At 33.5% G+C, this 14,878-nt stretch overlaps 3 protein-coding genes across 4 annotated transcripts; 1 reads left to right on the top strand and 2 right to left on the bottom strand.

The window, feature by feature from the left end:
• The first annotated feature begins 940 nt into the window (after positions 1 to 940).
• On the top strand, positions 941 to 3,424 carry LOC116032050 (protein SRG1-like). Of its 2 annotated transcripts, none has more exons than XM_031274440.1 (4): positions 941 to 1,207; positions 1,807 to 2,054; positions 2,539 to 2,785; positions 2,965 to 3,424. In XM_031274440.1, the coding sequence occupies exons 1-4, from the start codon at positions 971 to 973 to the stop codon at positions 3,229 to 3,231; spliced, it is 999 nt and encodes a 332-aa protein (XP_031130300.1). In that variant the 5' UTR covers positions 941 to 970; the 3' UTR covers positions 3,232 to 3,424. The 2 variants fall into 2 exon arrangements, with proteins under 2 accessions (XP_031130300.1, XP_031130299.1); XM_031274439.1 differs by having other exon boundaries at positions 2,539 to 2,863.
• Positions 3,425 to 7,714: 4,290 nt separating this feature from the next.
• LOC116033671 (protein SRG1-like) lies at positions 7,715 to 10,407 on the bottom strand. Its single transcript, XM_031276427.1, has 4 exons — positions 10,117 to 10,407; positions 9,483 to 9,730; positions 9,053 to 9,377; positions 7,715 to 8,412 (listed from the first exon to the last, which is right to left on the bottom strand). The coding sequence occupies exons 1-4, from the start codon at positions 10,348 to 10,350 to the stop codon at positions 8,134 to 8,136; spliced, it is 1,086 nt and encodes a 361-aa protein (XP_031132287.1). The 5' UTR covers positions 10,351 to 10,407; the 3' UTR covers positions 7,715 to 8,133.
• A 1,806-nt stretch (positions 10,408 to 12,213) lies between these two features.
• Positions 12,214 to 14,658, bottom strand: LOC116033674 (protein SRG1-like). The gene is made up of 3 exons (XM_031276430.1): positions 14,298 to 14,658; positions 12,957 to 13,529; positions 12,214 to 12,639 (listed from the first exon to the last, which is right to left on the bottom strand). Exons 1-3 carry the CDS (start codon positions 14,529 to 14,531, stop codon positions 12,388 to 12,390), a joined length of 1,059 nt encoding a protein of 352 aa, XP_031132290.1. The 5' UTR covers positions 14,532 to 14,658; the 3' UTR covers positions 12,214 to 12,387.
• Between the last annotated feature and the right edge of the window lie 220 nt (positions 14,659 to 14,878).

The following is a 14,878-nucleotide window of genomic DNA, read 5'->3' as shown; positions in this document are numbered from 1 at the left end:
TTCATTTGTGTCTGCATATGGAAGGGAAGTAAATCCAATCTAGTCTGATCCACTAATAGTAGATTTGATGGAGTAGATGCGAATTGAATGATGAATTTTATGTTTGACTTGAATTCATGTTTATTGAGCTTGTAATTGTGACATCGTGAAGAAGAACAAATCTTACTTGGTGAGAGGAGAAGACGAAAACGAAAAGTCATAATTTCGAAAAAAAACAAATGAGAAAGAGAACTAATTAAAACCCTAGGTATTTTCAAAAAAAAAAAAAACCTATGTCAACCATAGAAAAAATTAAAAATTAAATTACAATTTTATATTTGGTTGCAGGCCGGCTTTTAAATAAATAAATAAATATATATATATATATATATATATATATATATATATATATTAGGATCATATGAGATCACCTGTTTCGGTGAGATTTTGAGATCAAATCTTGTGCATTAATGTAATAATTCTAATAGTCTAGATTGATTAAGATTCAAAGTTGAAGCATGTGCGAACAGTGATTAAATATGTGCGAACGGTGATTAAATGTTTGCAAACGGTGATTAAGTGTGTCAATCAATCCAAACCATTAAAATTTTTTAGATTGATGCACAAGATTTAATCTCACAATATTTTAATGGTCTAGATTGATTAAGATTTCAAGTTTGAAATATATGCGAACGGTGATTAAATATGTGCGAACGAAGTGGGTGTGTCAATCGATCTAGACCATTAAAATTTATTAAATTGATGCACAAAATTTGTTCTCACAATCTCACATAAATAGGTGACCTCATATATATATATATATATATATATATATATATATATATATATATATATATATATATATATATATATATATATATATNATATATATATATATATATATATATATATATATATATATATATATTGAAAAGGCAACCAAGTATATTCTGCTAAGTTTAAGCTAAGCTAGCTGGGCTTCGATCATTTCATGGAGAGAAATATATCACCTAAATTTGGGAGTTCTTTGCCGGTACCTTGTGTTCAAGAACTGGCCAAAGAATCCCCAGAAATAATCATCCCAACACGCTACGTTCGGGAAGATCTGGAGCCTCTGCCACTGGCGGTGAAACAAATTCCAGTCATCAACATGGCTAACTTGCTTAAAGGAAAAAGCGAGGAGCTTAAGAAGATGGATATTGCAAGCAAAGAATGGGGTTTTTTTCAGGTATGTGTACTGTTGATTGTTTACTCTCCTTTAGTTTCAATATCATAGTTTTGAACAGGAGTTAATTCCATTTTTGGTCCTAGATTTATATGTGACATTTCACTTTTAGTTCTTTTTTTTCAAAACATCTACTTTTGGTTCTAGTATTATTGTGGCATGACTATTTTTGGTCCTTCGTCAAGAAAATCATTGAAATGTCGTTAAATACAATGACATTTTAATCTTTTTTATACAAAGTAAGTTGACCCGCTATATTTTTTATATTTATTTTTTGAAACAAAATCAAAATTGAATACTGAAATGCTCTTGTATTTGACAAAATTTAAACTGTTTTGTTGATGGAGGACCAAAAATGATAATGCCACAATAATATCAAAAGTGGATGTTTTGAAAAAAAAGGACTAAAAGTGGAATGCCACCTATAAATCTAGGACCAAAAATGAAATTAACTCTTTTGAAAAGAGGTCAGACCGTATTTAGTAAGTTAATTTTGGCTGGTTTGACTAAGTTTGACTGGTCAAACTGACTAATCAAATTAGCTATCATCCATATATCAACCACTTCCCAACAAGAAATTAGTGCAAGAATTTGTGCTGCAGCTAATAAACCATGGAGTGAGTTCATCATTGGTCGAAAAAGTGAAAACTGAAACAAAAGATATCTTTCATCTCCCGATGGAAGAGAAGAAGAAGTTTTGGCAAAAGCCAGGAGACCTTCAAGGCTTTGGATCTGCATTTGTGCATTCTGAGGAGCAAAAACTTGACTGGTGTGATTTGTTTTATATTATCACTCTCCCAACATATTTAAGGAAACCAGATTTATTCCCAAGTCTCCCTTTGCCGTTCAGGTGTTCCCTCTTACTTTCATCTCTCGGCTCTTTTAATTATTAGGCTAAATTGATAGACCGTGTTGGACGGAGGTTGGTAAAAGTCAAGTCTAGCACCTAATTGCTTGGGAATTATTAAGCGAGGCTGGTAAAGGCTAAGTTTAGCACCCAGTACCTGGATATTATTGGGTAGAGGTCAATAAAGGCCAACATCTCGAAAATGTGAAAATGTGATAGCGATCTATAAAGAAATAAAGTTGACCATTTGCTACCAGTTATATATAGCTTTTAGTCTAATGGTAAGCGTTTGATCCTAATAAGTGTATCAGAATCAGGTTACAGGACCTTTGTGGTAAGCCACGACTTTTGGCATAATACTTAATCTTAACAATTGATATCAGAGTAAAGTCAAGGGACTTTCGCTACTAGCCACAACTTTTGGCTTAGTGGTAAATGTGTGATTCTAATAGAAACGATGAGTTGTTGGTTAATTACATGCACGCAGAGAAACAGTGGAAATGTACGCAGAGGAATTGAGAAATCTGGCCATGACGCTCATTGATTATTTAGCAAAAGCTCTGGGGATTGAGCAGGAACACATAAGAGGATTGTTCAATGAAGGGTTGCAGGCTATGAGGATGAATCACTATCCGCGTTGTCCCCAACCAGACAAAGTCATAGGACTTTATCCTCACTCAGATGCTACCGGGCTTACAATCGTGCTCCAACTCAATGAAACGGAAGGTCTCCAGGTCAAGAAAGATGGCATGTGGATTCATGTTAAACCTCTCCCAGATGCCTTTATCGTCAATATTGGGGATATCATAGAGGCAATTCAATTCAATTGAGTGATTGACTATGAAACTTAATTTCTTTCAAGAATTAAAACAGTAGTAAAGAAAATTAAATTTGTTGCAATAATTATTTGCAGATATTGAGTAATGGGACTTACCACAGTGCTGAGCATCGAGCAGTAGTAAACTCGGAAGAGGAAAGGCTATCCATCGCAACATTTTTTAATCCCAGACTTGACGCAGAATTTGGTCCTGCGCCCACTTTGATCACACCACAAAACCCAGCAAAGTTCAGAACAGTGGGCGTTGAAGATTATTTCAAAGGCTTATTTGCTGGACGGCTTGAGCGTAAAGCTTACATTGAGGTTATGAGGATCCAAATGGAAGATAGTCCTAACAGTTAATGATGTGATGGAGAGTCAATAAATTCAGTCGTTATACCGTTGACCGTGGTCACAAAACGACATCGTTTCAGTAAGTGAGAGACGGAGTTCCGTAACTGATACTACAGTTTATCTCAAAAGATACTGCCTTACATTTGTTTTTATATTATCGAATGAAACTGTAGTTATATCGAAATGTAACTGTAGTTGTGTTGAAATGTAACTGCAGTGTATATGAACTGATACTGAATAACAGTTTCACATTTGTGTTTTATATTATCTAATGAAATTGTAGTTATATCGAAATGTAACTGTAGTTGTGTTGAAATATAACTGCAGTGTATATGAACTGATACTGGATAATAGTTTCGCATTTGTGTTTTTATATTATCGAATGAAACTGTAGTTATATCGAAATGTAACTGCAATTGTGTTGAAATGTAACTGCAGTGTATATGAACTGAAAGTGAATGGCGCGAAACGGTGACCGTTTCATTTGTCTGTTTTTATTAATCAAAACAATGTCGTTTAAATACGAGGTCCACAATGATTGTGAACCACGGTCCACGATATAATTAGCGCAATAAATTAAGCATGAGCTACTACGACGGTTAATATTCCCTATAATAATGGAGTGATGCAATTATGCAAACTCAAAAATATTCTCTAAAGTTATACTCAGTTTTTTTTTTTTAAGAAAGAGTTGTGCTTAGTTAAATAAAGCACGATGCACAACTAAATAAATGGCCAAAGATCTTGTGGTCTAGTGGCACCCGGTGTCCCGGTTAACACTCTCACATGGATGGTGGGAGTAGAGGCAACTGTTGACTCTTTGTGCTTCAGTAGGATGAGAAAGTAGCTATGAACCGCTTCAGTAGGTTGAGAAAGTAGCTATGAACAGATACTACATTGTAACCGAGTCAGTAGTACTCAAAAAATAAATAAATAAATAAATGTCCAATGCTAAATTCTTCATTTATTTCTATTTAAATTATTTTATTCTAAAAAAAGATTCGTATAATTATATTGGGTGGTGTTTAGTTCATGGGTTTATATCTACACTTATCTACCCTTATAATAAGAGCCAATAATTTTAGACCCCTAACTAGAATTAAAAAAATGTCAGTGTAATAGTCTGCTATAACATATTGTACTTTGTGTTCTTCTTATTGTGCAACCTCCAATTAAATTCCTAATATATCATAATCATTTATAATTTTACCAAATTCTTTCCGTTAAATATAACAGAAGTTTAACATTAAATTCTTTAGGCAATTTGTTTCTTTAGTGTAGTTTTCAAACAAATTAGCAATATTCTATAATAAAATATAATTCTGTATAGATTCCTAACTACAACACTTCGTACAAGGACAAAGGAAGTTCCCGCAATTATTAGGAAGATTTTTTTTTGCAAATTCTAAAAAAATTTTAACCCCATCTTCATACTCAGCACTAATACGAGATGCTACTATCCAACTTTTATCCATTAAAAAGAACTTCCTAAAACATTAACTTAATTAGCAACTAAATACCAACGTAACAAATTCACAATTCAAACAAATTAAAATAAAAAATAAATTAGAATGAATCTCCAGTTTTGGAATTTCATTCCAAATTTACTGGAATGAATTGGAATTCATTCCAGTAAATCTGGAATGAAATTCCAACATTCCATTTGGAATGAAATTGGGAATTTCATTCCAGTAATGAATATTCATTACTGGAATGAAATTTCCAATTTGGAATTTCATTCCAGTAATGAAATTCCCCAGATTTACTGGAATGAATTGGAGAATTCATTCCAGTAAATCTGGAATGAAATTTCAAAATTGGAGATATAATATATTAAAACTATTCGATTTTTCAGTTTTTAAACTAAATCAAACCGTTTTGTCCCGCTCTACCCTAATGTTTTATTTAATTATTTACTTGTTAATTTTGGTTTCTTTTGTTCTTGTAAACATTTTATCAAACACCTTCTATGCATAAATAAATCTATACACAAGTAATTTAGCTAGAGAAAAAGAAATTCACAAATAATTAAATAACATATATTCTTGAAAAGAAAATATTAATACATACAATATCACATAATACACAAGATTATTAAAACACTACACAAGATTTATAAACCCTAAAATTATTAAATTATATTTAATTTTCAGTAAAAAAAAACAATACAAAATATAAATAGGTACGCACCTGAGCAGTGGCGACGGCGGCTTGCAGCGGCGACGGCGGCGTGCAGTGGTGTGAGTTGCGGCAGCGTCACGGTGGTGTGCATTTCTGCGTAGAGGATTCCGTCGACAGTGTTCGCAGTTCTTGTTTAATAAGGGCCCTAAAATCCTACGCAGTTTAGTTTTTTTAGAAAATAATATGTCTAAAATCCTACGCAGTTTAGTTTTTTTAGAAAATAATATGTGTAAAATCCTACGCAGTTTAGTTTTTTTAGAAAATAATATGTGTTGTGCTATAGATTATGTAGTTTTTTTAGAAAATAATATGTGTTGTGCTATAGATTATGTAATTGATCAAAAATAAAGTCAGCCCTAATTAATCCTACGTAGTTTAGTAATGAAAAGAGCGCCAAAAAACTAATACGTATACCGCCCTAATCTACAAAATTTTTAAAGAAAATATATATAGGGCGGTTGGTGTAATTAATTTAACCGATATATTATTTTTAGTTAGTTAACTTATTTTTTAAGTTAACTTATTAGTTCTTTTATATTTTTTTAGATAACTTATTTAAGGTATATATTATAAACAATCAAAATTAATTTTTAAAAATTATCGTATATACGGTGGTGTGTGTATAACCACAGTATATATGTCAAATTAAAAACTAAAATAAAATATTTACATTAATGTATATGTGGTTAAGGTAAAAAAAAAAATATTAAGGTATATACGGCAGTTAATTGTATAACCACCGTATTTACATCAATTAAAAACAAAATAAAAAATTAATTTAAATATATACGGCGTTTATTTAATAACCGCCCTCTATTATGTGACGTAAAAAATGAGTTAAGGTATATACGACGGCTATTCAAAGAACCGTCGTCTAATAAGTGACGTAAAAAAATTAATTAAGATATATACGGCGGTTATCTAAATAATCGCCATCTATTATGTGACGTAATATCACAAACTATATTAGACGGTGATTATTTAAATAACCGCCATCTATTAAGTGCCGTAGTAAACCAATTTTGTAGTAGTGTTAATTGCTATAAATTGAGTTGAAGTGCTAATGTTTAGACACTTTTGTATTTCTTATATTAAGTACAAAGGACCAAACCAAGAAAAAATTATCAAGGGATGAGCCAAAATAGGAACAATGTGGGATTGGATCATCACGCGAGGCATTACCACGCGAGATGAAAAAATATACATTTTGGAGTGAAAATCATGTATTATGTGCATATGTGAGTAGTAGCGTGACAACATTCTACTATGCTTTATGCCTGGTGACTTTTCGGTATTTTAAGCATATCTCATCATAGGAATGTCCAAATCGAGTGATTTAGACATCATTAGAAAGATAATTGAAATAGATACTTCTATGAAGACAACAAAGTCCAATTCGAAAGTCTACAAGGTGCAAAATGGCCTAGAAATAGAATTACTATGCAGAGTAGATGGTCACGGTCGTGGTCATGACATGAGAACCACCATGACCTTTGTAACCTACGAGCTATGATGAATACTCATGGTGGAACTCATGGCGTGAGGTAGACCGTGACCACACACCCTTAAAGCTAAGAGTTGTTCATTTTGGCGTGATTTTAGGGATATAAATATGCCTAGATGGTTATTTTCAGAAAACTTTTCACTTTAGCTTCTCTCTCTAAATTTTTCCTTGGAAAAAACCTCTCAAAACACTTCTCCTTTGTAATCCATCCAAAATTATTGAGGATTTGAATACCAATTCAACTTGTAATCAATTTCATTGCAAACACCCTAAAGCCAAATCATTCTTGTTTCTTTTGCATTTTCTTTCTTTCAATTGTGATTGCAATGTCTCTCATTTCAATTGATACTTCCATTTACATTCCAAACATAAATAGCTAGATTCAATTAGCGATTTGGATTAATTAAACTCTTTTGTTATGGATGCTATGTTACTTAAATTGCAATGGATATTTTGGATGAGAGTTCATACATTAATGGAATTGGCATATTATATATGAATGGATCGGACAAATTACACATTCTCACATGTTTTAGCCGGATGAGTGATCAGCGTGATCAATTTTGACACAAAAATAGCAATTCTGGATGGAAATTGATAATAATTGAATATGTGGATTAAAAGTGTGCTTTTGCTTATACTTGTCGGACCAAAATTGGTATTTAATTTGCTTCAAAGCTTTATATTAGTTACTTTAAATCACCTTTAAATTTATAGTTGGTGTTTTGTAAAATCGTGATTGTTATATGTAATAATATATTTTTAATAAAAACATAATACTTTTTGATTTATTGATCAACACTATTATTAATACGTTTTTACTAATAATATTTAATCACGGAAATCATCTTGTCCATGTATACGTAGCTAGTCAAGTGGAGCACGCAGCTCGTCTTTATTGACTAAGATTATTTTTTACTTTGCATCACTCCATTAATGAGTTAATACCTCCAATAGTCCTCCGAGTATTAATGATTTAAGAGCTGTGGTCCCTCAACTTTTAAATAATCTCCAATGGTCCTCTAAGTTTTAAAAAATAACCACATGTGGTCTTAATTTTGGTATTAACCCGAATTTAAAATGACCACGAGACGTTCTAAAAGGACCACATGTGGGTTTTTTAAAAACTTGAAGGACCATTGGAAGTCATTTAAAAGTCGAAGGATCATAATTGGTATATCATATCGCTAATACTCGGATGACCATTGGAAGTATTAACTCCTCCATTAATTAACTGAATAACTGTCAGGATCATCTTCCATTTGGATCCTCATAACATCAATGTAAGCTTTACCATCTAGCTTTCGAGCAAATAAACCTTTGAAATAATCTTCAACTCCCACTGTTCTGAAGTTTGCTGGATTGTGTGGTGTGATCAAACTGGGGGCAGGACCCAATTCTGCGTCAAGTCTGGGATTAAAAAACGTTGCGATGGATAGCCTTTCCTCTTCCGAGTTTACTACTGCTCGATGCTCAATGCTGCGGTAAATTCCATTACTCAATATCTACAAATTTAAAAAAAAAAAAAAAACAAAAAAAAGAAAACAATTATACACCCAACGGTAATTTTCATTATTCTTGAAAGTAATTTTACGGAAAAATTGTAATTATTTATGCCCTTTATTATATGCTACTAATTATAAATGTTACCCCTCAATTCTAACGGGTATAAATGTTGTCTCTGAATTGTCTGAACGTGTGTTAGGTGTGTATATATATTGCCCATCCCCGTTATAAATATTATCCCTCAATTCTGAAATGTCTAAATGGGAATGGATACAATATACACACCTAACACATGTTGGGAATGGACTACAATATACACACCTAACACATGTTTGGACAATTCTGAAACAACATTTATATCACTTCCGAATTGATGGGTAACATTTATAATTGACTTATAAGAGATGGACATATAGGAAAAATACTACATAAACTTCCAATCCTTACTTCCAACACCTACTCTCTCTAACAAATTCTTGATGTAAACATTTTTTTATGAGACCCATATGATGAAAATATCTAATCCTTAATTGCTACATTATGAAGTAAACGTGAGAGAGTAGAATTTTGGAGTACATGTAGCATAGCTCCACATATATTACAATTTTTCATAATTTTAATTTCATGGCCAAGAATTACCTCCAAAATATCACCAATATTGACAACAAAGGCGTCTGGGAGAGGTTTAACAGGGATCCACATGCCATTTTTTCTGATCTGGAGACCTTCCTTTTCATTAAGTTGGAGCAGGATTGTAAGCCCAACAGCATCGGAGTGAGGACAAAGTCCTATGACTTTGTCTGGTTGGGGACAACGAGGATAGTGATTCATCCTCATAGCCTGCATCCCTCCTTCGAACAATCCTCGTATATGTTCCCGCTCAATTCCCAGAGCTTTTGCTAAATATTCAATGATTTTCATGGCCAAATTTCTCAATTCCTCTGCATACATTTCTACTGTTTCTCTGCATGTAATAACCAGAAATTTGTATCAATATAAATATATAAAATGGTTTAGCAGTGTAGGCTAGTCAAAGACTGAAGAAATGAAGGTGAGAGAGAAGATTGACCTGAAGGGCAAAGGGAGATTTGGGAATAAATCTGATTTCCTTAAATAAGTTGGGAGAGTCATAATATAAAACATATCAGACCAGTCAAGTTTTTGCTCCTCGGAAATTACAAAAGCATGTCCGAAGCCTTGAAGATCTCCTGGCTCTTGCCAAAACTTCTTCTTCTCTTCCATGGGGAGATGGAAGAAATCTTTTGTGTCACTTTTCACCTTTTCAACCAATGAAGAACTCACTCCGTGGTTTATTAGCTGCAGGCAGGACAAATTTTTACTCTAATTTGATGAGAACAATAATTTGTAAAGAATTTTATATTCAATCAATCATGTTTTTTTGGATCACAAAAGAAACCCGCAGCCACTATTCGAGGATATGTGATAAACTCGGTTTTGTGATCTTAACTGACAAATTAAAGGACCACAAGACGTGAAACCAGCCGAAGTTACTCATAACTGACCGGCTCAACCCAAAAAGACTGAGATTCAAACTCATAACCTTGTAGTTATAAGTTTGTATCCTTAACTATTTTAGCTGGGTTAGCCTCTTAATCAATTATATGTACAAAGTACATAAACAGAGATTTATAGGAGTACATGGATTAGTCCTAGTCAGGACACAATTGTTAAGAAATAGATACCTGAAAAAAACCCCATTCTTTGCTTGCAATATCCATCTTCTTAAGCTCCTCGTTATCTCCTTTAAGCAAGTTAGCCATGTTGATGACTGGAATTTCTTTCACCGCGGGTGCCGGAGGCTCCAGATCTTCACGAACGTAGCGTGGTGGGATGATTTCCGGCGATTCTTTGGCCAATTCTTGAACACACGGTACCGGCAAAGAACTCCCAAGTTTTGGTGATATAATTTTCTCCATGATATCAAGCTTAGAGACTTTTCGAACAAAAACCAATGCTATATAGGCACATTCACATTAAAATCATGTTCCATGTCTTTAATACAAGAGAAAAGAATAAAACGCAATGGTGACCCGAGCAGCTCAATTGTTCACATGGTGAAGTTTGAAAAGACAGAACAAAACACCAGATGTTATTTTTTTTTTAAAAAAAAAGAACTAATTACTAAACTATAAATACTAAAATCTAAATAAAGAATAGTAAAAAAGTAAACACATAAATCAAATTAAAAATCAAATTAATGCTGCCTCCTTTTTCTCTCTAAAATCAAAAGCCTTTCTCTGCTGCTCAACTCCGGCTTCCACTGCCAGCCTCTGGCCGGAGCTCTAATGGAGCTTTGAGCCGGCGGTTTTGGCCACCAGCTATGTTTGCTCTCGCTCTTCTTCCGCCCCGACCACCGTCGCAGCTCCGTCCGCCTCCGACCACCGCCACAAATCTTCTTCTTCCGTTTTTTCTCCATTTGAATAAAATAATAGTAGGTAGGTATTGGGGGACTTTACCCACTTTTTATTTTCTGTATTATTGTGTTTTTCTCTAGTTAGTTTCACGAGCATTTTTACTCTATTAATTTCACGAGCTTTTCATTTTCATTAGCATAAATCGTTTAGTTTAGTTTCGACAAGTGTTGATCTTATCCTGTGCGAGCAAAAAAGAATGATGACGAAGACCCAGATCTTTGATGAAGCTTTAAGCTCCTCAAAGGAACACAACTTCATAGTTATGAAACAGTCTGCGATTCAAGTTTTCTATAACATAGTTAGAAAAATTATTTTTATGTCTGACTGTAAGGAATGGTTTACCATTTCATTGATCATTAATGTAAACGTTTTAGGTTATGAATTAATGAAATAGCTAGGTTTACCTTAAAAAAAAATCAAATTAAAAACTTAAACTCTAAACCAAAGTACCAAACCAAAACACTGAGCTATAAATTATGTTTGACATATTTTATCGCTATTAATGGACATATTTTATTTCGAGATCTTCACAAAACCGACCAAGAAAGCTATGTTTCAACTAACGTATTAAATCTTATAATATAATAATGTCATTAAAGATAACAAGGAATGTGTCTCTAGAAACAATTATTGTGCCTGTGTTTCCTTGCTTGCTTTCCTAATTATTGTGCCAGTGTTCCTATTTCGGTTAAACAACTTGAAAGTGTATTTATGAAATTTCCTATTACGGTTAAATAAATTGCAATTTATGCCCCTCCATAATATATCAATTATCAATGTCACCCCTGAATTATTAGTGGTGTAAATGTTGTCCATCAATTTTTAAAACGGTACATATATTGTCCCTCTCTTATCGTATGAGAAGGGCAATATATGTACCATTTTGAAAATTGAGGGGCAATATTTACACTTGGGAGGAACAATATATGTATCGTTTTGAAAATTGAGAGGCAACATTTACACCACTAATAATTCAGGGGGTGACATTGATAATTGACATATTTTGAGGGACATAAATTACAATTTTTTTTGTGGTTTGATATATATATATATATACACACACACACACACAAAAGTGTAAATTGGCCTCCTAAGTCAAGTGGATAGTACAATTGAATCTCCTAAATAAATTTAAAAAAAGCTCATTCAAGTCTCAGGTCAAATTTGTGAGGAGTTGACATGTGTCTCTTTTATTTTATTTTTCAAACCAAATGTATTTTATTTATTAAAAATTAAAATATTATTTATTATAAATAAATAAATATTTAAAAAAAAACAGCCACCTACTGTCAACGCCGGACAATCGTGGGTGTGCGACAGGATGGCCACGACTGACGGTATCACAACTGTCTTCTAGATGTATCATCCTCCAACAAACTCTTCAATACTTACAAGTCAATAATTCTTGTCAAGAGAATAACAGAATCTCTACCAAGCTTAAAGTAATATATAAAATTCCACAACACCAATATATTATTTAACCTTTAGTAGACATGTCTGGACCATAAAATTTAACCATTACTATATAAATTCAGGGCGTTATTCCCTATGGATTCTCATAACATCTATATAAGATTTACCATCGAGCCTTCGACCAAAGAAACCTTTTATGTAATCTGCAAGTATCACTTTCCGGAACTTTGGTGGATTTTGAGGGGTGATCAAACTGGGGGCAGGACCCAATTCTGCATCGAGTCTGGGATTCATAAATGTTGCAATTGATAGCCTATCCTTTGCAGAGTTCACTACTGCTCGATGCTCAACGCTGCTGTAAATTCCATTACTGAGAATCTGCAATTAAATCAAAGAAAATAAATTAATACACATCCTGCACAAGTGTAGTCATGCTCTTTCATTGATTTTTCTATTTATTTTTCATTCTTTCTCTTCCAAAAGATTGAATCCACAACCTTAAAGACCCTGCGCTCGAAAGAGTCACGGTAACTCAGTGACTCAGCAGACAAGGCCAAATACCGATGCCCACAAGGAATATGTCCAGTTTGGACATAATCTCCATACTGCCGAGTTTAAAATATTAGTCTCTTCTATCAAATACTATCTATTAAACCACTGAGCTAAGCCTGTGCAGGCAAAATATCAGGAATGACCTCCATAATATCACCAATGTTGACGATAAAGGCATCTGGGAGTGGTTTAACAGGAACCCACATGCCATCTTTCTTGATCTGGAGACCTTCCATTTCGTTGAGCTGGAGCAAGATTGTAAGCCCAGTGGCATCAGAGTGAGGATTAAGTCCTATGACTTTGTCGGGTTGGGGACAAGGAGGATAGTAATTCATCCTCATAGACTGCATCCCTTCCTCGAACAATCCTCGTACATGTTCCTGCTCAATCCCCAGAGCTTTTGCCAAATTGTCAATGATTGTCAGGGCCAAATTTCTCAATACCTCCGCATAAATTCCCACTGTCTCTCTGAACGGCAGAGGGAGATTTGGGAATAAATTTGATTTCCTCAAACAAGATGGGGAAGTGATGACATAAAACATATCCGACCAGTCAAGTTTTTGCTCCTCGGAATGTACAAAAGCATGTCCGAATCCTTGAAGATCTCCGGGCTCTTGCCAGAACTTCTTCTTCTCTTCCATCGGGAGATTGAAGAAATCTTTTGTATCAGTTTTCACTTTTTCGACCAAGGAAGAACTCACCCCATGGTTTATTAGCTGCCACACAAATATTAAAATAAATTCTTGAATAATATCTTGATAAAATAAAATGCTTACCACTACTTAGGAGTTAATACTCAATATAGTCTTTTACTGGTTTTACTAAATTTAATCCTAAATGATTTTTTGTGCTTAAATTAGTCATTGGCTTTGATGATTTTACTCAATTTAGTCCTCAATTAGGAATTCCGTTTGTTGCCGGTTAATAGTAAGGTTAATATGATAATTTTCCTCTTTTTTTTGTCAGATTAATAGGGGAAATTTAATCGATGAAGAAGGAGGGTGAAATTAATTAGTAGAGTAATCTGACAACAACAAAAAAAAAATTACCATATTAACCCTATTACTAATAGTCAACAAACGGAATTCCTAATGTAGGACTAAATTGAGTAAAATAATCAAAGTCAAAAACTAAAGTAAGCACAAAAAGTCATTTAGGGCTAAATTGAGTAAGATCACTATGACTATATTGAGTGTAGAAAATATAAACTTTGTTTGGGCAAGATATAGCTCCTATCCAAGATGCAATTATATTTCTTTATATTTGTTACATTTTCAATAGGCAGGGTACTGAACTTGACCATTCAGGCATCCACCCAACAATCCATTAGCCACTATTTGCTGGACTTACCCTTTTACTGGCATCCACACAAGAGATCTATTGTTGTACAAAGATTGACTATACCAAATTCTACCTGGGGAATGGTTGATATGACCTCTGAAAGCTAGATTCTACTGAAAACAGAACAAATAATGAACACAAACCTGAAAAAATCCCCACTCTTTGCTTGCAGTATCCAGCTTCTTCAGCTCCTCGTTATCTCCTTTCAGCAAGTTTGCCATGCTAATCACTGGAATTTGGTTTTGTGCTGGAGCAGTAGGTTCTATATCATCACGAAGGTAGCTCGGAGGGATGATTTCCGGTGATGCTTTGACCAATTCTTGAACACAAGGCACCGGGAAAGAACCACCAAGTTCTGGTGAAATATTTCTTGCCATGATAATGAAGGAAAACTTAAATTTAGTAGCTAGAAACTACTTGGTCGCCTTCTCCAAAAAGATCATATATACCAATAGATTATAGTTCATAAAATTAATTTAATTTCCACCCGTACCCAGAATTAATCCCAATACTTCTTATATTATGTTTTCATATATAACTTTTCAAAAAAAAAATGTTTTCATATATAAAAGGCTGTTACAACTTACAAGTCACCATAATTTAAATATTTTATTCGGAGTTGGTCAAGAAAGCGGCCGAAAGTCCGAAACAACTGCCTTTAAAATAAAATAAAATAAAATAAAGGACATAGTATATCCTATAATGTATATGATATTGACACGTT

This window comes from Ipomoea triloba, chromosome 10, assembly GCF_003576645.1.
Source record: "Ipomoea triloba cultivar NCNSP0323 chromosome 10, ASM357664v1".
Taxonomy (NCBI): domain Eukaryota; kingdom Viridiplantae; phylum Streptophyta; class Magnoliopsida; order Solanales; family Convolvulaceae; genus Ipomoea; species Ipomoea triloba.
This window is presented reverse-complemented; position numbering and strand designations above follow the sequence as displayed.